This window comes from Salvelinus fontinalis, chromosome 29 (genome assembly GCF_029448725.1).
Source record: "Salvelinus fontinalis isolate EN_2023a chromosome 29, ASM2944872v1, whole genome shotgun sequence".
NCBI lineage: Eukaryota > Metazoa > Chordata > Actinopteri > Salmoniformes > Salmonidae > Salvelinus > Salvelinus fontinalis.
The window spans coordinates 36,058,164-36,079,100 of NC_074693.1; the positions used below are offsets into that span (position 1 = coordinate 36,058,164).

At 44.7% G+C, this 20,937-nt stretch overlaps 1 protein-coding gene across 1 annotated transcript in view; it reads right to left on the bottom strand.

Annotated features, from left to right (window-relative positions):
• LOC129827927 (ribosome biogenesis protein SPATA5-like) overlaps positions 1–20,937 on the bottom strand; it is a 120,291-nt gene that overhangs the window by 94,090 nt on the left and 5,264 nt on the right. The window contains exons 10-13 of the mRNA XM_055889219.1: positions 19,814–19,967; positions 5,559–5,713; positions 3,015–3,224; positions 371–424 (exon numbers count right to left, since the gene is read on the bottom strand). Of these exons, the coding sequence (XP_055745194.1) occupies positions 371–424; positions 3,015–3,224; positions 5,559–5,713; positions 19,814–19,967 (573 nt within the window). The remainder of the gene's footprint in view (positions 1–370; positions 425–3,014; positions 3,225–5,558; positions 5,714–19,813; positions 19,968–20,937) is intronic.

The following is a 20,937-nucleotide window of genomic DNA, read 5'->3' on the forward strand; positions in this document are numbered from 1 at the left end:
CATATGCCAATATATAGAGAGAGACACGCATTAATATATAGTCGACCCCGATTCTGCATATACATTGTACTGTAGAACATGTGTCAAACTCATTCCACGGAGGGCCGAGTGTCCGCGGGTTTTCGCTCCACCCTTGTTCTTGATTGATGAATTAAGGTCACTAATTAGTAGGAATCTCCCCTCACCTGGTTGTCTAGGTCTGAATTGAAAGGAAAAAGCCAAAACCTGCGGACACTCGGCCCTCTGTGGAATGAGTTTGACACCTCTGCTGTAGGATATTAAATACATTTATTTTAAATGGAAGTAGCCCACATATTCAGTGTATTGGGTATACTGTATGACAGACAATGAAAGTTGGCCTGGTACTCACCTCTCTGACAGCTCTCTCAGACTCCCCTACATATTTACTCAGTAACTCTGGACCCTGAAAGAGACAGAGGGAAGTTGGTTCTCCTGTCCAGTGATTCATTATAGGACCAGGAGTGTTCCGTACGAGGGAAAACTTTTTACCGTAATTATACAGTACAACTATTAATATCAATATAAAACACTAATGATACACCTAATAACACTGTTTACCTAGCTACAAGCTAGCCTCACCACTAATTTCTGACAGGAACACACCAAAACAACAATGAACAAACCACTGAGAAGTTATTAACAGCCCGCCAAGAAATCTTTCAGACATGAAAGGGATAGTTATTTAAGGGATAGAGGGGAAGGGAGGGGAAAAAAAAGAAAAACAATAATTGAGAAGGAAGGCAAAGAGGACCAAGGAGGTAGGGTAAGTAAAGCTGCTGTGGACACTCTGCACCCTCCATCCGAGGCAGATAAACATCCACTCAGGCCGTCAGGACGCACTTCCTTCCCCTGCAATCCACCCTTTTCAACACCTCTGAGTTGGCAGGGACACAACACTTAAACGGCAGCCCTTTTGTCTCCTCAGAACACGACAGCGTTGTGGAGACTGACTCATTTATCCCCAGTTCCTCTGTGGTGGTGTGGCCAGGCCGGGTCTGGGCTTGATAATGTATGAAGTGTATTTATTTTACCAGCTAAAACAGCACATTTTAAAGTGTCCTTTTATTGCCCACAGCACAAGGTGCAGCTGTGTAATGATCATGCTGTTTAAGTTAAATAAAGGTTAAATAAAATAAATAAAAACAATCAGCTTCTTTATATGCCACACCTGTCAAGTGGATTGGATAGATTATCTTGGCAAAGGAGAATTGCTCACTAACAGGGATGTCAACAAATTTGTGCACAATATTGGAGATAAATAAGATGTTTGTGCATTGGAAATTGTCAGGGATTTTTTTTATTTCAGCTCATGAAACCAACACTTTACATGTTGCGTTTATTTTTTGATTAGTGTAGGTACAATTCTATGTAGTTATGTATTAGATAAATGCTTCTATTGGCTCCCGAGTGGCGCAGCGGTCTAAGGCGCTGCATCTCAGTGCTAGAGGCGTCACTACAGACCCTAGTTCGATCCTGTATCACAACCGTCCGTGATTGGGAGTCCCATAGGGCGGAGCACAATTGGCCCAGTGTCTTCCAGCTTTGGCCAGTGTAGGCCGTCATTGAAAATAAGATTTTGCTCTTAACTGACTTGCCTAGTTAAATAAAGGTTAAATAAAAAATTGGTGTGTGTAGACAACATGATAATGTAGTGTTAGGGTTTTACTGTACGTGACAGAAGTAGTACAAAGTATAGTAAAGCACGGATAATGTATCAGAGTCAAAGCTACCAACACACTAGGGGAAAATACATCATGATTTTGTAATTGTAAAAGTACTAGCCTGGACTTTATTCCGAAAACAACATCTACGAGAAAAATAGCCTCTTTTGAGAGAATTTCACACAGTCTTTCTGTCTTTTCTTTCTAATATAACAGCCTATCCACCATCTTTTACCACTGGCCCCCTCTAAATCAAGCTGGCTGACAGCTTCTGTCACGGCCCCATTGCACCCGGCAACAGCTTCCAAAATAAGCGCCAATCAACGATTGCTGAGCTGATCAATCAATCTCCATCAAGAGGCCTGGACAGAGCAGGGCGAGGGGTAGGGAGAAGGAAGGTGTAGGGGCGAGTGTTGAATTGGGGTGGAGGGAGAGGGGGGTAGAGGGGATGGGGTGATGAATGAAGAGGACAAAGACAGGGTCGGAGGGGTCAAGTGAGGAGGCCTGTAGGTCTGCCGCCAAGGAAGCCAGAGAGTCTGAGGTCCTTGAGATAATCAGGGACATATCCATTTGTTTTTTAACTGGGTTAAAGCCAAGGGAATAGCTGCTGGTATATGTAAATAGGCATGGCTAAATATTTCTCCCCAATTTTGTGATTACGATCTTGTCTCATTGCTGCAACTCCCCAATGAGTTAGGGAGAGGCAAAGGTCGAGTCAAGCGTCCTCCGAAACATGACCCGCCAAGCCATGCTTCCATGCTACTCGCTTAAACTGGAAGCCAGCTGCACCAATGTGTCGGAGGAAACACCGTTGAACTGATGACCGAAGTCAGCCTGCAGGTGCCCGGCCCGCCACAAGGAGTCAGTAGAGCGCGATGAGCCAAGTAAAGCCCCCCCTGCCAAACCCTCCCGTAACCCAGAAGACGCTGGGCCAATTGTGCGCCGCCCTATGGGACTCCCGTTCACAGCCGGTTGTGACACAGCCTGGGATCCAACCCCACTGCAATGCAGTGCCTTAGACCGCTGCGACACTCGGGAGACCCACAAAGTATTTTTGGGACAACAGAAAAATGTGGTGATAGTGTTACTAGCTATAGTTGTAGCATTATTTACTTAATGTTGTGGAAACGACAAAGGTCCATGCTAGGGTCAGCCATAACTAAAGGAACTGTGCTTAAAGGCGATGCAGCTGCAAAACCGATGCATTACAAAATTATGCATCACAGGGCTGGATTTAGGGAAACTTGTAGGTGTAAAAAAGACACCTTCCTGCCCATACATTGACTATTTGGAGAGAATGCAGGCAACAATCAAATGTTAAATGATCATCACCTTGATGGCGAGAAAGTTGAGTCCGCTCTCATTGGCCAGAGCCTTGGCGATCATGGTCTTGGAGCAGCCTGGGGGTCCGTAGAGGAGCACCCCTTTAGGGGGCTGGATGCCCATGCGGGTGAAGGCCTCAGGGTGCCTGAGGGGCCACTCCACCGCCTGCTTCAGTTTCAGCTTCACCTGCTCCATGCCTCCCACGTCCGACCAGCGAACCTGCAAGGGAAACAGTCAGCAAGGGAGAGTCAGCAAGGGAGACAGTCTGCAAGGGAGACAGTCTGCAAGGGAGACAGTCAAACCATTTGGACACAACTGGTAACAGAGAAGAATATGTGTTCCTAAATACAGAAGTTTTATAGACAATAGAAAGAGAGATGTCCCCAATGGGCTGTATAGGATGGCAGTTTCAATGGGGCTTGGTATCTAGCGGTGTTATGGTAGCTTCAAGAAAACCCAGGTTTGAGAGGATAAAATGTTTTCCAAGTCAAAAGTAATATCCTTATTGTGGGGCAACAAAGTTGTGGGTTCTGTGTGTCCAGTGATTATTTCTCTCTACAGCTGTAATTAATCAATCAATCACTGAAATACTGTTTGTATTTTTGATCTGGGCAAATGATTTGTAATAATACAGTACAAGAAAAAGTTGAGATACACGACAGGAAAAGCATTGTGCCAGATCTGGGCGGAGAGTGACTCGGCAGACAACACAGAGAGTCGGACAGCAGCTGTCACTTTGACGGATAATGGGCAGAGGCGCGCGACTCCAGAAGATAAAACCGATAAGGAGAGCAGGGGTTGGACAGAGCAATAGCCCCCCTTTCCTCCACCTTTCACTACATCAGCCTGACTTTTCCTCTCTCGCTCTCCTTCTCTTTCTCCTTCCATCTCCACCTCCCTCCTCCTTTCTCTGCCCGAAGTAACACATCCCAGGCCACCGGCGCCGTCTCCCGGGAACAGAGCACCTAATGGAAACTTGGCGTCCGGCCACATACTGTAAATACCACACGTTGAACAATTTATAGATAGATAGATAGAGAGAGGATGGTGGGTGAGGAAAGAGAGAGAGAGATGGTGAAAGGGAGATGGGAAGAGAGCATGAGACAAGAGAAAGCGAGAGAAAGAGAGAGGCACAGCTTCCCCTTGCCAGAATCTATGGGGTGTAAATCAATCAGGCAGTTTCAGGTGCCTCTACCCTACCAGGCTAGCAGCAGATGTGCACAGCAAAGTATTATATCCCTTTTCTCCCCCTGAACCTATTTTGTTGTGTTTCTGTTCAAGTTTTCTGCAGACAAAATGAACATGGTGCTGGCGTGAATGACAGTAAACAAAGGCATCATTAATTGCAAGGTGCTTTTGTCACGAACACGGCGGATGTGGAATTAGAGGGTGCAGTTTGAGTCACACCTTGCTGCGTTGATTTTACTCGCCATGCCTCTTTTTCTCTCTCCGGAACCCAGTTATTATCTTTTACTGTTGTTGTCTGAAGTTTACAAGGGGCCTCTTAGGGCCCAGGCTTTGATGGGGTTGCCTGGGATGTGGGAGAGGAGGATGGGTGCGACAGTAGTTGTGGTGGGTACTTCTCCAGACAAGAACTTGGAGGAGAGGAAGTCGAAAAAGGGGAACGGAGCTCTCGGCTGCAGCAGCCAGATCCAAATATTAAAAGGTCCGGTCGGCCTGAGAGAGAGAGGTGTGCTCTGCTCTTGCTCTCGCCGGGCCTGGCTCCACTGAAAGTTTCTTATATAAATGGATTAGAAACAAATGTTTTGCACTCATATGGATATAATCAAGTCGGAGCTCTGTGGCCGACCCTTCAGCTGCAGTGCACTGAGGGAAGGAAAAAAACTCAAGCCCATCTTTTGTTTCCAGGAACTGGCCGCAAGAACTGAATGTCTCGGGGTGAGCTCAGTGCAGAGGAGCATTAGGAGGAAGGAGAACGGACTTTTTTCTATTTTTTTCTCTCTCTCTCTCTCGCTCTCTGGCAGGAACCGATGTCGACCCGATCTGCTTCCAATTAGTGCTGGAGATGATGTTAGCCTCTTCCTGTCCGTTATGTCTTGCACATGCAAACTCCAAAACATCCTGCAGTCTCACCACTGTCCCCCCCCCCCCACCTCCCCCTCCACTGAGTGTGTGATTCATCTCCGTTTCAGGGAGGGCAGCAGTATGGCTGGGGGTCATTTCCATCCGACGTTTCCTCGGTTTGAACCCTCGGTGAAAACCGCACGTCAACAAAAGTAACTGGGGATCTGAAAGTATCTTCTCCAAAATACTTAATGCCTCACTTGATTACTCACCGTACTGTTGACATAATACATTGACTGGTAGTCCAATGAGTAATTAAGCGATTTGCGCTCCTGAGAAGATTTGTTGACGTTTCAGAACATGAGACTAGAAGACACTTTCCGTTGTGCCGGTGACATCAGCAGAACTGTTGTTCCATCTTTGGTGGTACCCGATAGATCGAATTACAGTTTATATGCCGACCTTATATGCCGACAATTTTCATGCCGACCTTCAAAAAGAGTCCAAGGGGCTATAATCCAGACATACCTTGGGGACATCGATGGCGACCTCCCTCATGGCACTTGGTTTGACCTCTGACATGGCCCACTGAAGGTCCTGGAGAGTGACCGTCACTGTCCCCATCAATTGGAGGTCTGATGGCTGGGAGCTACTGCCGAGAGCACGCCTTAACGCATGCAGCCCTGTAAAAAAGACCAGATTGATAAACATATTTGTTAAACGTACAGGTTTTCAAAATGTCTAGGTTTAGTTGGCAATTTCCTGTTGGGTGATATTTTGGCAAATAGTGCATGGTGGGTAATAAGAGGTAGAACATTCTGAAAAAGAACATTGTCACGTTAGAGACGCTTTAGAAATGCAAAATTCACACAGGATGGACATTTAGCAAGTCTAAGATGAGTTGATGACGTGTACAGTTACTAGGAGGAAAGATGCCCCGAGCTGCAAAACAAGTCATGTTTTCTGAAAATCAATACATTGTCGTTCAGCAACACGCCATTGTCAAAATGTCAACAATAGGCTAAGCCTCACTTTCCTCCTTTTTCAAAACGACAGGCCATACAGTGATGGACAGTTTCCCATAAGTCCTTGGCAGCCGCTCCACGACTCCAAACACACACTTACTTTCACCTCACCTCTCAGGCTCCTACATGTCGTGATGACGAATCCCTAACGAATGCCTAATCTCCAAATGAACACTAGTTCCCTTCACTCTTTCAATTCAACAGGGAACATTGGACACGCATAGCCAAGAAGAAAAGCTGCAGAGGAACTGTGATTGACGCGTTATGTTTGAGATTAACTCTCTCGTGACTAGAGGCGATTCTGTTACCTGCCGAGTAGAAAAAGGACAACAGTACAAATAACGTAATCTGTGCATTAATATTGGGGTTGGATTTTGAGTTCGTGTTGGGCCTTGCGGAGCAGGGCCACAAAAGAGTGAGCCACGGAGAGAAATAGGCCCGTGTACAATCAGCATTCCAAGGGGCCGGGGTGATGATAGCTCATGAATAGGCCACATCGGCGCTGGTGAAGGGACAGGGAGCACGCTAGAAGGCGTAACAACAGGAGGAAGGGAGCGAGAATAGGGATTACGGCCTACATCAGTATCACCGACAGGGAATGATTAGAACAAGGATAAAGCCTTGTTTTCCAAGAGTGTCTCTTGGAATACTGTGGCATTAGAATTCTGAATTGGCTTTTCTTGAACATGGTTTCGGGAAAATAAAACAAAGGTCCTCACAGTGCGTGTCTAATACAAAGGAGAAATTGGGCTTCGTGTGGGCTGTGGCATATTTGTCATGTGTAATTTGTCTTAAACAGTCTATGTCAAATACATCATACAAAAGGAAATAGATAAATCTCTGAGACTAGATAAACATGTCACGTGTCCAGTCAATACAAGATAAGTCAAATTCTGTGTAAGGATCAAGGGCAAAGAAAATTCTGAATAAGGCTGGTTGAACTCTGTGCAATAGATAATAGATACAAAAATGAACGGGAAAATCCTGAATGAAAAGCTGGTGCTAGGAGTAAATCAGCCTCATTTTTAAAGAACCCTACCGCATGACATTGCAGAAAAACCTGCACTCGACTAGAGTAGCCACCGCTCATATCCAGTTGTATAGATTCAAGCCATGCATGTAGGATAACAGACATTTGATGAACAAATGATACAGTGGCTGAGCGCATGATTACTGGAGGCTTCCACCTCTCCTCCGAGCTGGGGCCAGGGACTGGGGGGGGGTTGGGGCTGTGGGCCAGGGCAGACAAGAGGGGATTTACGATCAGACAAGACTCCATCCTGTTTATATTTTCCAGGATTCGAGAAGACTGAAAAAAGGGACAGAGGAAAAAAGAAAAGCACAATGTGGAGAGAGAGAGCGTCCGTGAGCGGATCAGGCCAAGGTCAGTGTGTTCCAGGTCCTGGGCTCTGCTCTCGCTGTGTCCCGTCTCCCCTCCCCAGAGTCCCCCCACATCACATCAATCCCGCCTGACCTGGCCCTGCCCGATGACATGGCCATCTCTTCTCCATTCAAAGCTCCAGGGCTCTTCGACTAGCAGTACAAAAACATCTGCCTCAGCCTGGAGCCTGAGACCATGCACAGGGTAGGAAGGAGGGGGCAAGCATATTTTTCTGGGGAGAGGGGGGAAACGGGGGCTACCACATGTGCTACCAGGGGGACTCTTTACTCCTCCTCCTCCTCTTCTCCACTGCTCAGCCTCATCGCATTAAGAGGGATAGAGGGATGTTCAAAGGGTAATGGAGGTTAGGGCTTGGTTCATCAGGCATTGTCTACTTCAGTGATGGGGGAGAAGAAAATCTATATAGTTAAATATCTGGATATTATTTTTGATTATATATCGTATAGTTTTGACAAAATCGCAATATTATTTTTGCGCTAGGTGGCTGTACCTGTACAAAAACTCCAGTATATTTCCTTCATAGCTTGTCCTGAATCTTCCTTTTAAATAGGGAAACAATTTGTTTCCTGCACTTTTCTTTCCCTGACTGAACAAAACTCGTTTTCTCATGGCTCTCTCTTGTCCCTCTGCAGCAGACATATGGTGAGCAATAATTTAGGACCATGGAATCCCCAAAAAATCACAGTATCGAATCGCATACATACAGAATCGTGAGAATCGCGATACATATACTGTCGGCAACTAAGTATTGCGATAATATCGTACCGTGAGGTCCCTGGTGAATTCCCAGCCCTAGTCTATTTACCTTTGAAAAAGAAGCCCACTTGACAGTCGGGTGACCATGAAAGCATTCGCACCCTCTTACCTGTTCCAGTGCATCGTAAAAAACGATGTTTGTCTGTGGTGCGTTAACCCGCAATTCTAGACAGTATAAGAAAGAAAAAAGTCTGCACTCATAACACTGAAGAGCTCAAAAAGCCCAGAAATGCTGTCTTCCTGGATCCAGCTAAGGATCTTTCTCTAACCAATCGCTGGATACAACATACTACAGTTGCTGAGGAATAACCTACAGAACAAAATTGACCTAATGAAAGTCAGACCAACTCACTAACCATTGTCAGTATGAGCAACTGATGGGTATCTACACAACCTAAACAAATGCTTAGTTAGCAAGTACATTCATGAAGCAGATTAATGTAGTATCCAGCCTGGAATCTGGATAGCCCAAAGGCAAAAGGAAATGTAATTCAACAATGCGACTCCAGCATTTCCGCTTCAGGGATTATATCCCCTGGCTAGGCTTGGCTCGATCCGAGCACACATTTGGTTTAGTTATGAAAACATCCGATGTTAGAAGAGGAAAAAGAAGCGACACAACAGGGTTTAATCTGAACCTTATGTGGATTCTCTTTTGTTCCACTTGTTCTTTCCCGAATGCTTCAAATTTACCAGCAATCTGCGGGAAATTGAGAATGGGGTGCCCCTGGCTTGGGGAGGAAGAGACAAGGTGAAAGCAGGGGACTGTGGGCTGGTAAGAAGAAGAAGGGATGTTCCCAATTATCTGGCACCAAAACAGGCCCTCCCCGACTCGAGGCCCTTTTTCCAGGGCCACCTCCACCAGCCCGGATCTGTAAGAGAATGTGAGCCAAGTCCACAGATCAACATATCTAAGACACGGGTGCGTTCTACTATAACTACCTTCAAAAACGACTAGCTTGGATGAATTTGGGCAGTTTTCAACTTTGCTACAAAGACAGGCAGAGGACACTGAGGTAACTCTAGTAGAGGTAAAGTAAAAGTTCCCCCTGCCGAATTCATGGGCTTCTTATACAGCTCTATTGTCTTGATACGACAACAACAGTAGGTCATTTATGGAACTCCATCTGTGATCCATCTGCACTCCTACAACATGTTCCAAAACTTATTTAAACAAGAAAAACCCTTCCGTAACACCTTCACCCCCCCGACCCGGGGCACTTGTCAGCAGAGCTGTGTGGGTCTCGAGCGATGTTGTCCTCAAATGAATTGTGAAATACTTTTGGCTCTACACCATAAAAAAAACAGGAACGTTTTCATTACTCTGAGGGGCTTCCGGAACGCTCTTTGCACCTGTATTTACAATACCCAACATCTGTTCCAGCACTGAAAGGCTGCAATAATATGTGCTCTTAAACACACACACTGGGAAAGGGAGGGAGGGAAGGAACGAGCGAGCGAGCGCGCAAGCTGCCATTAATAAAGGTAAGGACCGAGGATAAATAGTACAAGGCGAACATTTCCGGATTTTATAAACAGAGCCGGCAAATAAACGTCACATACTGATCTGGCAATATTTATGTAGCCTGTCCTAAAATTCCAAAAGTGCCTTTAAAAGGACTGTGGAGTCAGGAAAAGTGCTTTATATGGAAGGCTTCCTCTGTAAACACACATCATGCATTTACCACTGTTGATCTCATTCATGTCTTTGCAGCAAGATTTATGTCAAACAATACTCGCCTCATTTTTCCCTGCCATTTTTTCCACTCATACTTACGCAATAAAATAAATCGGCATTCCAAAAACTAAATCAAATCAAACTTTAAGGTTTGGGTTCCCGAGTGGTGTAGTGGTCTAAGGCACTGCATCTCAGTGCTAGAGACGTCACTACAGACACCCTGGTTCGATTCCAGGCTGTATCACAACCGTCTGTGATTGGGAGTCCCATAGGGTGACGCAAAATTTGCCCAGCGTCGTCTGGGTTTGGCCAGTGTAGGCCGTCACTGTAAATAAGAATTTGTTCTTAACTGACTTGCCTAATAATATAAAGGTTAAATAAAAAAAGTTAAAATAAATAAAATGGTCAGGTACTACTTGTGTTATACTTGTGTTTCTATCTCCAACAGTGCAGTAATACCAAGCAATACAAATAAAATACACTAATTTACAAAATAAAGAAATTAAGAAATATCACAATGAGCAAAGTCAGAAACCAGAGTATATAAATAAATACATACATACACATACAGTGCCTTCGGGAAAGTATTCAGACTCTTTGACTTTTTCCATATTTTGTTATGTTACAGCTTTATTCTAAAATTGATTAAAATGTTGTCTCCTCATCAATCGACACAAATTCCCACACAATGACAAAGCAAAAACAGGTTTTAGAACTGTTTTGCTGATTTAGATATTTTTTTAGCTGAAATATCACATTTACATAAGTATTCAGACCCTTTACTCAGTACTTGTTGAAGCACCTTTGGCAGCGATAACAGCATCGAGTCTTCTTAGGTATGACACTATAAGCTTGGCAAACCTGTATATAGGGAGTTTCTCCCAATCTTCTCTGCAGATCCTCTCAAGCTCTGTCAGGTTGGATGGGGAGAGTTGCTGCACAGCTCTCCAGAGTTGCTGCACAGCTCTTCAGGTCTCTCCAGAGATGTTCGATCAGAGTCCAGGCTCCGGCTGGGCCACTCAAGGACATTCAGAGACTTGTCCGAAGCCACTCCTGCCCTGTCAGTGTGCTTAGGGTCATTGTCCTGTTGGAAAGTGAACCTTCGCCCCAGTCCGAGGTCCTGAGCACTCTGGAGCAGGTTTTAATCAAGGATCTCTCTGTACTTTGCTCCGTTCATCTTTGCCTCGATCCTGACTAGTCTCCCAGTCCCTGCCACTGAAAAACATCCGCACAGCATGATGCTGCCACAACCATGCTTCACGGTAGGGATGGTGCCAGGTTTCCAGCCCTATTTGGTAAAATACCCTATTATGGCAAGAACAGCTCAAAAAAGCAAAGAGAAACAACAGTCCATCACTACATTAAAGACATGAAGGTCAGTGAATCCAGAACATTTCAAGAACTTTGAAGGTTTCTTCAAGTGCAGTCGCAAACCTGATCAAGCTCTATGACGAAACTGGCTCTCATGAGGACCGACACAGGAAAGGAAGCCCCAGAGTTACCTCTGCTGCAGAGGATAAGTTCATTAGAGTTAACTGCACCTCCGAATGCAGCCCAAATAAATGCTTCACAGAACAAGTAACAGACATATCTCAACATCAACTGTTCAGAGGAGACTGCGTGAATCAGGCCTTCCATGGTCAAATTGCTGCAAAGAAACCACTACTAAAGGACACCCATAAGAATAAGATACTTGCTTGGGCCAAGAAACGCGAGCAATGAACATTAGACTGGTGGAAATCTGTCCTTTGGTATGATGAGTCCAAATTTGAGATGTTTGGTTCCACCGTGTCTTTGTGAGACACAGAGTGGGTGAACGGATGATCTCCACATGTGTGGTTCCCATCGTGAAGCATGGAAGAGGAGGTGTGATGGTGCTTTGCTGGTGACACTGTCTGTGATTTAGTTAGAATTCAAGGCACACTTAACCAGCATGGCTACCACAGCATTCTGCAGCAATACGCAATCCCATCTGGTTTGCGCTTAGTGGGATTATCATTTGTTTTTCAACAGGACAATGACCCTAAACACACCTCCAGGCTGTGTAAGAGCATTTGAACAAGAAGGAGAGTGATGGAGTGCTGCATCAGATGACCTGGCCTCCACAATCACCCGACCTCACCCCAATTGAGATGGTTTGGGATGAGTTGGACCGCAGAATGAAGGAAAAGGAGCCAACAAGTGCTGAGCATGTGGGAACTCCTTCAAGACTGTTGGAAAAGTATTCCTCATGAAGCTGGTTGAGAGAATGCCAAGAGTGTGCAAAGCTGTCATCAAGGCAAGGGAGGCTACTAGGAGGAATCTAAAATAAAATATATTTCGATTTGTTTAACACATTTTTGGTTACTACATGATTCTATATTTGTTATATCATTGTTTTGATGTCTTCACTAATAGTCTACAATGTAGAAAATTGTAAAAAGAAAAGAAAAATACTTGAATGAGTAGGTGTGTCCAAACTTTTGACTGGTACTGTATGACTTTTGACTGGTACTCACAGACAGTGTCACCAGCAAAGCACCATCACACCTCTTCTTCCATGCTTCACGATGGGAACCACACATGTGGAGATCATCCGTTCACCCACTCTGTGTCTCACAAAGACACGGTGGAACCAAACATCTCAAATTTGGACTCATCATACCAAAGGACAGATTTCCACCAGTCTAATGTTCATTGCTCGCGTTTCTTGGCCCAAGCAAGTATGTATGAACAGTTGAAGTTGGAAGTTTACATACACCTCAGCCAAATACATTTGAACTCAGTTTTTTCACAATTCCTGACATTGAATCGTAGTAAAAATTCAGTTTTAGGTCAGTCGGGATCATTACTTTATTTTAAGAATGTGAAATGTCAGAATAATAGTAGAGGGAATTATTTATTTCAGCTTTTATTTCTTTCATCACATTCCCAGTGGGTCAGAAGTTTACATACACTCAATTAGTATTTGGTAGCATTGCCTTTAAATTGTTTAACTTGGGTCAAACGTTTTGGGTAGACCTCCACAAGCTTCCCACAATAAGTTGGCCCATTCCTCCTGACAAATCTGGTGTAACTGAGTCAGGTTTGTAGGCCTCCTTGCTCGCACACACTCTTTCAGTTCTGCCCACACATGTTCTATAGGTTTGAGGTCAGGGCTTCGTGAAGCACACTCCAATACCTTGACTTTGTTGTCCATTTTGCCACAACTTTGGAAGTGTGCTCTGGGTCATTGTCCATTTGGAAGACCCATTTGCGACCAAGTATTATCTTCCTGACTGATGTCTTGAGATGTTGCATCAATATATCCACATAATTGTCTTCCTCATGATGCCATCTATTTTGTGAAGTGCATCAGTCCCTCCAGGCAGTAAAGCACCACAACATGATGCTGCCACCCCCGTGCTTCATGGTTGGGATGGTGTTCTTCGGCTTGCAAGCCTCCCCCTTTTTCCTCCAAACATAACGATGGTCATTATGTCCAAAAAGTTCTATTTTGGTTTCATCAGACCAGAGGACATTTCTCCAAAAAGTACAATCTTTGTACCCATGTGCAGTTGCAAACCGTAGTCTGGCTTTTTTATGCTGGTTTTGGAGCAGTGTCTTCTTCCTTGCTGAGCGGCCTTTCAGGTTATGTCGATATAGGACTCGTTTTACTGTGGATATAGATACTTTTGTACCTGCTTCCTCCAGCATCTTCACAAGGTCCTTGGGGAACTTTAAACTTTTGGGGGGGCGTGCTCTCTCTGCTCTCTTGTAATCCACAATCAGCTTTGCTGTTTTGTTGACGTTGAGGGAGAGGTTATTTTCACTCCGCTAGGGCTCTCACCTCCTCCCTGTAGGCAGTTGGCCTACCCCTATTGTGTCACCAGCAAACTTGATGATTGAGTTGGAGATATGCATGGACATGCAGTCATTGGTGAACAGGGAGTACAGGATGGGATTGAGCCCACACCCCTGTGGGAAAGGGAAAGGGGAATACCTAGTCAGTTGTACAACTGAATTCCTTGAACTGAAATGTGTCTTCCACATTTAACCCAACCCCTCTGAATCGGAGAGGTGCGGGGAGCTGCCTTAATCAACATCCACGTCTTTGGCGCCCGGGGAACAGTGGGTTAAGAATGACAGATTGTTACCTTGTCAGCTCGGGGATTTGATCCAGCAACGTTTCGGTTAGTGGCCCAACGCTCTAACCACTAGGTGCCCCTGTGTTGAGGATCATAGGGGCGGAGGTGTTGTTGCCTACCGTCACCACTTGATGTCGACTCCTCAGCAAGTCCAGTACCCAGTTGCACATGAAGGTGTTCAGACCCAGGGCCCATGAGCTTAGTGATGAGCTTGGAGGGCACTTCTGTGTTGAAAACTGAGCTGTAGTCGATGAACAACATTCTTACATAGGTATTTCTTTTGTCCAGGTGGGATAAGGCAGTGTGCAGTATAATGGCGATTGCGTCATCCGTGGATCTGTTGGGGTGATATGTGAATTGTAATGAGTCTAAGGTGTCGAGCAAGATGGAGGTGATATGATCAATAACTAGCCTCTCAAAGCACTTTATGATGACAAAAGTGAGTGCTACGGGGCGCTAGTCATTTCGTTAGTTAACTTTACTTTCCTGGGTAAAGGAACAATGGCGGACATCTTGAAGCAAGTGGGGACAGACTGGGATATCCAGAGATTGATTATGTCAGTAAACACTCCAGCCAGCTGGTCTGCATTTGCTCTGATGATGCGGCTTGGGATGCCATCTGGGCCGGCAGCCTTGCAAGGGTTAACGCACTTAAATTACTTACTCATGTCAGCCATGGAGAACGAGAGCCCACAGTCCTCATGACAGTCGGCGGCACGATGTTGTTTTACTCGAAGAGGGTGAAGGTGTTTAGATCATCCAGGAGTGAGGCGTCGGTGACTGCGACGTGGCTGGCTTTCCCTTTGTAATCTGTGATTATCTGGAGTCTCTGCCACATACATCTTGTGTCTGAGCCGTTGAATTACTACTCCACTTTGTTCCTGTATTGTCGTTTTACCTCTTTGATTGCCTTATGGAGGTCCTAGCTGGTCTGTTTGTAAACCTCCATGTTCCCAGTCACCTTGCCATGGTTAAATGTGGTGGTTCGCGCTTTCTGTTTAGCGCGAATGACGCCATCTATCCACGTCTTCTGGTTTGGATAAATTCTAATCGTCACAATGGGAACAACATCCTCTATGCACTTCCTGATGAACCCAGTCAACGAGTCAGTGTATACATCGATACTATTCTGAGAGGCGACCCGGAACATTTCCCTGTCCGCTTAATCAAAACAATCTTGAAGCATAGATTCCGATTGGTCAGACCAACATTGAACAGTCCTTACCACGAGAGCGTCCTGTTTAAGATTTTGCCTATAGGTGGGGAGGAGCAGAATGGAGGCAGGGAAGGGCTTTGTAGCCATCCCGGAAAGGAGAGTAGCAATGAACCAGGGTCTGTGTTGCGCGTGTAGCACAGCAGATGTGTTCCTAGAATTTCGGTAGCTTTTCCCCCAGATTTCCGGGAGGTAATACCGTCGGCATTTGATGGTGAGGTATTCCAGATCGGGAGAACAAAAGGACTTGAGTTCCTAAATGTAACCACAATCACACCATGAGTTGTTAACCATGAAACAAACCCCTCCGCCTTTCTTATTTCCATAGAGTTCTTTCTTCTTGTTCGTGCGATGGATGGAGAGCCCCGCTGGCTGAATGGACAGGGACAATATATCCAGAGAAAGCTAAGATTCTGTAAAACTATGTTACAGTCCCCGATGTCTCTCTGGAAGGAGATCCTCGCTCTGAGCTCGTCTACTTTATTGTCCAGGGACTGAGCGTTAGCGAATACTATACTCTGAAGCGATGGATGGTATGCACACTGCCCAAGTTTAACTAGGGCCCTACTCCTTCCTACCTGTTATCCAGCATTTGCGTTTCGGTGCAGCCACGGGGATGAATAGAGCTGCCTCGGAAGTTCAAACAAAGGATCCAGGTCAGGGAAGTCTAATTTCTGCTTGAATTTCTGGTGAGTGACCGCCAATCTAATATCCAAAAGTTATTTACGTCTGTAGATAATAATACAAGAAACGTTCTGAGCAAATAATGTAAGAAATAACACTGGAAAAAAAACAAAATACTACAAAGCTGGCTAGGAGCTAAAACCAGGGCGTCCTTGTCTGTTGGCGCCATCTCTCTTTGGTCAGCAAGTTTCAAATGAACTATCTTCAAAGAATGAATTCCAAATTTTAGAACTAAAAGGTCTAGAGTTACAAAAATAATACTCATAGCACATCAAATCTACAGTGGATTCGGAAAGTATTCAGACCCCTTCCCCTTTTCCACATTTTGTTATGTTACAGCCTTATTCTAAAATGGATTACATTGAGGCATCAACCAAGCTAGCTAGTCATACATGAAGCTTAATACAAAATGTAACTACTTTTTGGAGAGAAAAAAAATGCATACATGGCAATAAAAATATATATCTTAAAAACCAACATTTTAAGAACAGTACAGGCTTCCTATTCTCCTGCATTTTCCAAAGGGCTTCCCCTGTTTAGAAGGCTTTGTAAATAGTTGGTCCGGATGTGGCACACAGCAATTTACACTGTTTAGACTGAGGAAATGACTCATCTGCCACCACTAGGATCAGTTCACCATCATAACGACAACATAAAGACGCCTAAAAACCCTGGGAGAGACAGCATGCCGGGACAGGCCGACAGGTCTCCATTGAAAACAGTGAAAAACACCTAGGGTTGATCACAGATGGAGACAATAGAGTAATATATATAGAAACTTACATTAAAACGTCTACAATAGGCCACCTTTGTAATTGAATTCTTAAAACATCTAATAAATCACTGTGGTTATTTCATTAATACAAAAATAACTCCAAAATATATTTGTAATCACACTTCCTTTGGCCCTTGACATGCTCAGTCTGATCAAGTGGGCGTTAGGAAATACATTTTGATTGGATGACAGGATGGTCTAGACCTTCCCCCTTACCTAGATGAACAGTCATTGATCTATTATAATCAGATCATATTGTGATGTCATGATGTGGGCCAAAAGTTCCACCCCACCTGAACAGGCTGAAATTCCAAGCAATTTTTTAATTTTTTTTTTAAAAAACAGCCCTTACACAAAAAGGACATTATCATCATTTTGAGTGTTAATTTGACCTTATAGTGTGAAAAAACACTTAAATGCACTGCCCTTTTAAATGACTATACATAATTAACTCTTCGCCATCATTGATTTCTCCCTTTACGCGTTTTTAAAACCTGTTAAACTCTGAGCTAAGGTTTTAAGGGTACCCCCAGAAAAATATTTGGTCACAAAATAAAAAGTGACATATCATTTGAAAGCTCCAGCCCTTGTCGTTATGGAAATGTAACTCAAACCTAACTGCTGACAATGTCATAAGAATCCTGCCCCCACCCCCCATAAAGTCATAAATCATGCGCTATGGTCATATTCATAGAGTATGCAATATAGGTAAACATTTAGTGTGCATGGGAATTGTCCCACATCGCTTTGGGACACCTTCCTTAACCATGTCTAAATGGGCAATTACAGGTGCACACAGTGCAATTTCACAAGCAAATGCCACACATTCAACCATCCTATGACAGGAAAACCTTTTCAAATTAAAGATATCATAGCATGCGCAACAAAGAATGTAGTCTACCTATTGAAATACACCTGTGGTCTGGCCTATGTGGGCAAGACACACCGGGCAGTCAAGAAACACATATCCGAACATGGGAGTAGAATCAGATACCAAGACACCAAAAGTCCAGTCGCTATGCACTTTATGACTGCCAGACACAATGCTGCCTCATTAAAGTACATGGGTATCGAGTATATCAAAGTCCTGAGGTGAAGGGGGGACATCGATAGACTTGTATTGCAAAGAGAATATGTATAGACCGCTCTAATTGGTGTTTGTCTTACGTCTATAAATATGGGTGTCGTACACTCCCGGTGAAATGACCTGACGAAGATCCCTGCAGGGTGGAAACGGGGTTTGTATATTCATGAAAGTATGTGGTAGAGCTTCTGAGTGTGCGGCCTCTATTTCGTTTATACTGACTTTTTTTCACCACCCCACTTAAAGGATGTGGGTTTGATCACACTTGACTGCAAGAACTGATCTTCCATGATATCAAAAAAGTATAATTTTAACCATGTGTTATGGTGTTTGTTTACATTTACTTTGTTTAGAAACATTGGCGTAAAACAAGCTTATATTTTGGGTTCCGATGGGGTACGACAGTTGACCTAAGGTCATGAGACATATCAAAATTGATGTAGCAACTGCTGATTGCCGCGTTAAATTAGACAAAAACATATTGAACTCGATGCACACAAAAATAACTCACTTCCCTATTCACATCTGCTTTTCATGCTAACCTAACACACAGCACACAAATGTGCAGACGGCCGTCTTGGCCTTGCCATCTCTCCCTTTGTCTACAGAGTGTCCGTCTCAGGTGCGAAAAAGAAAGAAAGAATTTTAAAAAAGGAAAGAGAGAGAGAGAGAGAGAGAGAGGCCAGGAGAAGCTACAAATAGCCTTCTGCAGCCGGGTCAGGTCTAGCCTACAGCAAGCAGGGCACCATTGTACTGCTGGGGACTGGGGGAAGGATGTCAGAAGCCCCTGACCCTGTCCTGGTGTGAGAAGGGAAAGGCAGGGGGAGGGGGGGGGTGAGCAGCTGGTCGTGAGGTCGGTCCGGTCGCGTGCATGACACCCTCAAGGCCCTTCTATTTACAGGAAGAGACGATGCAGCAAGCCACGTTCCCCCTCGCAGGTCATTGTTACCTGAAGAGGACTGGGAATTGGGGGAAACAACTGGGGTTCCTTGAGAAGTTTTCATGACCGTATGTTGTTGTCGCAGACAGCAACAGAGGAAAAAACACACATCAACATTGCGGTGTTGGACAGGGTCTATTAGAGTTGACTGTCCCTTAACTGAAACACACACACACACACACACACACACACACACACACACACACACACAGTGTGGACAGTGGAGAAAAATGTGGAATGGGTTGAAATGGGTTTTTGTGACCGATACTGTATCTGAACTACCATTATGTATGGATCCATAGCATTGATAGCCTTGATACGGTCGGATAGAGAGATCCAATCTTCTCTGGAGACGGTTAGTTTTTCCTGTGGTGCACATGTGAGGTTCTGTGTTTGTCTAGTGCTTTGGGTTTCAGCATCGGAGAGAGAGGGGGGAGGAATCTTCCCTCCAGGGCTTTTCTCTGAAAACACTGCCAGTCACGTCTGGCCTCTGCGGACAGTAAATCACTCTCTTCACCAGAGCGCTTCCGTGAGCCGAAGTAGTAGCCCTCCTCAACTGGAAATGCAATACGCCACGTCCCCGAGACCACCCAAGAGGCTCTGAGGGTCACACACACCACACACACACACACAACAGGGCCTCTTAACCGACGGCCACAGAATCACCCCAACATCCTGTTATCCTGACACTGTTTACTGGCTAGGGGGATTGGGTTGCAGGGTTAAGGCTATGTGGGCCATGAGGAATTTCACAACAAGTTTGTTTTTTACTATAAAAAGAGTTTTCTCAATGGGATCCACAAGCCAAAGTAAAAGCCCACATCCTTAGGTCAGGAGAGTCTCAAAGGGTTGGTGTGGTGAGCCACTCAGTTTCAGATAATGAGAAGCTACAATACGGTGGTGAGACAAATGGCTTTTTTATAGCGTAACCAGCTAAATGGTGATAGCTACATTGGTGGACATTAGTATAACGAATAAGCTACTGTATCATATACCAATCCCTCACCTCAATTCTTAGGCCTCCCATTGGCTATAGTGGGCTAGAAGTTGCTCCTGGATTGGGAAAAGCATACAGAAAGATCACGTAGCCTTTGCTTGCGGTTAGCCTAGCGTTACTTGCCTGCCTCATTGCAGACGGCGGCCAGGTCTGCCCCGACATATCCATGAGCGGCGTCCGCTAGCTGGGTTACCTCGTCGGGGGTCAGCCTACAGGGCACAGAGGTCAGCAGCTTCAGTAGGATGTCCGCTCGCTCCGCCGCGCTTGGTACGCCCACCTGTAACCGTACACTAGTTTAGCGAGTTTATAGTGCATCAGCTAGCTAATCCTGATTGAAATACAAGGAAGTGTTGTTAAGAAAGAACAACTACTAACAGCCAGCTTGCGTAGTAACAAAAATGGAGGTTGGGTTTCTCTGTCAACAGATGCTTCAATGATGTCAGACTACTGATGAGGCGGATTCTGCTTTCAGAGGCCAAGTTAACCTCCCCATTTCATGCAAGAAAGTCATGACCATCAAGCTTTTATGGAAAGAGGATCATTTTGTACATGTATTAAACTGTGAGTTTGACCAATTCCAGTCCCCGTGCTTAGGGGGTGCAGGGTCCTCCCTGGGAATATTTTTATGTAGAAGGACGGAGAAGCTCAGTTCTGGTGACTTTTTAAAAAAGGACATTCTACTCCAAAATGTATGAAAATAAAATCATGCTGATACCATCTAAAATATAACTTTCACCTCCAGAAATGGACACAATAACATATTGGACCATGCATATAGCCTAGCCTATGCATGGTCTATATTGTCAGATGTGCTATTAGCAATAAGCATTATCACCTGTAGCCTAACTGATGAGAATAGTAGATATAAATACCGCATTGGACACAATATCCTGATTGTTATTATTAATACTTATTTACTAAAATAATATAGACTTTTTTTGTTTCTCTTGCAAAGTAAGTCGTTGCCCTTTTAAGACGCCATTGCCCCTTTAAGAGCTCTGTTGTGCGGCTGCACAAATCTGCATTTGTAAAAACGATGCCACGTGCGCAATTGAAGGAGTAGAGAAATAAACATGGTATCAATGGAAAACTGGGATCCCCCTCTTTTTTAACAGAGGCCAAAACTACTTTCAAAATACATTTGCCAAAACTGTTTTCAAAAGTGTTTCCCCCCCGCGATTGCATTAAGAATTGTTGTGCATTGACTGCTTGTCAGAATACATGTTTCCTCCCATGGCTCTCCCAAC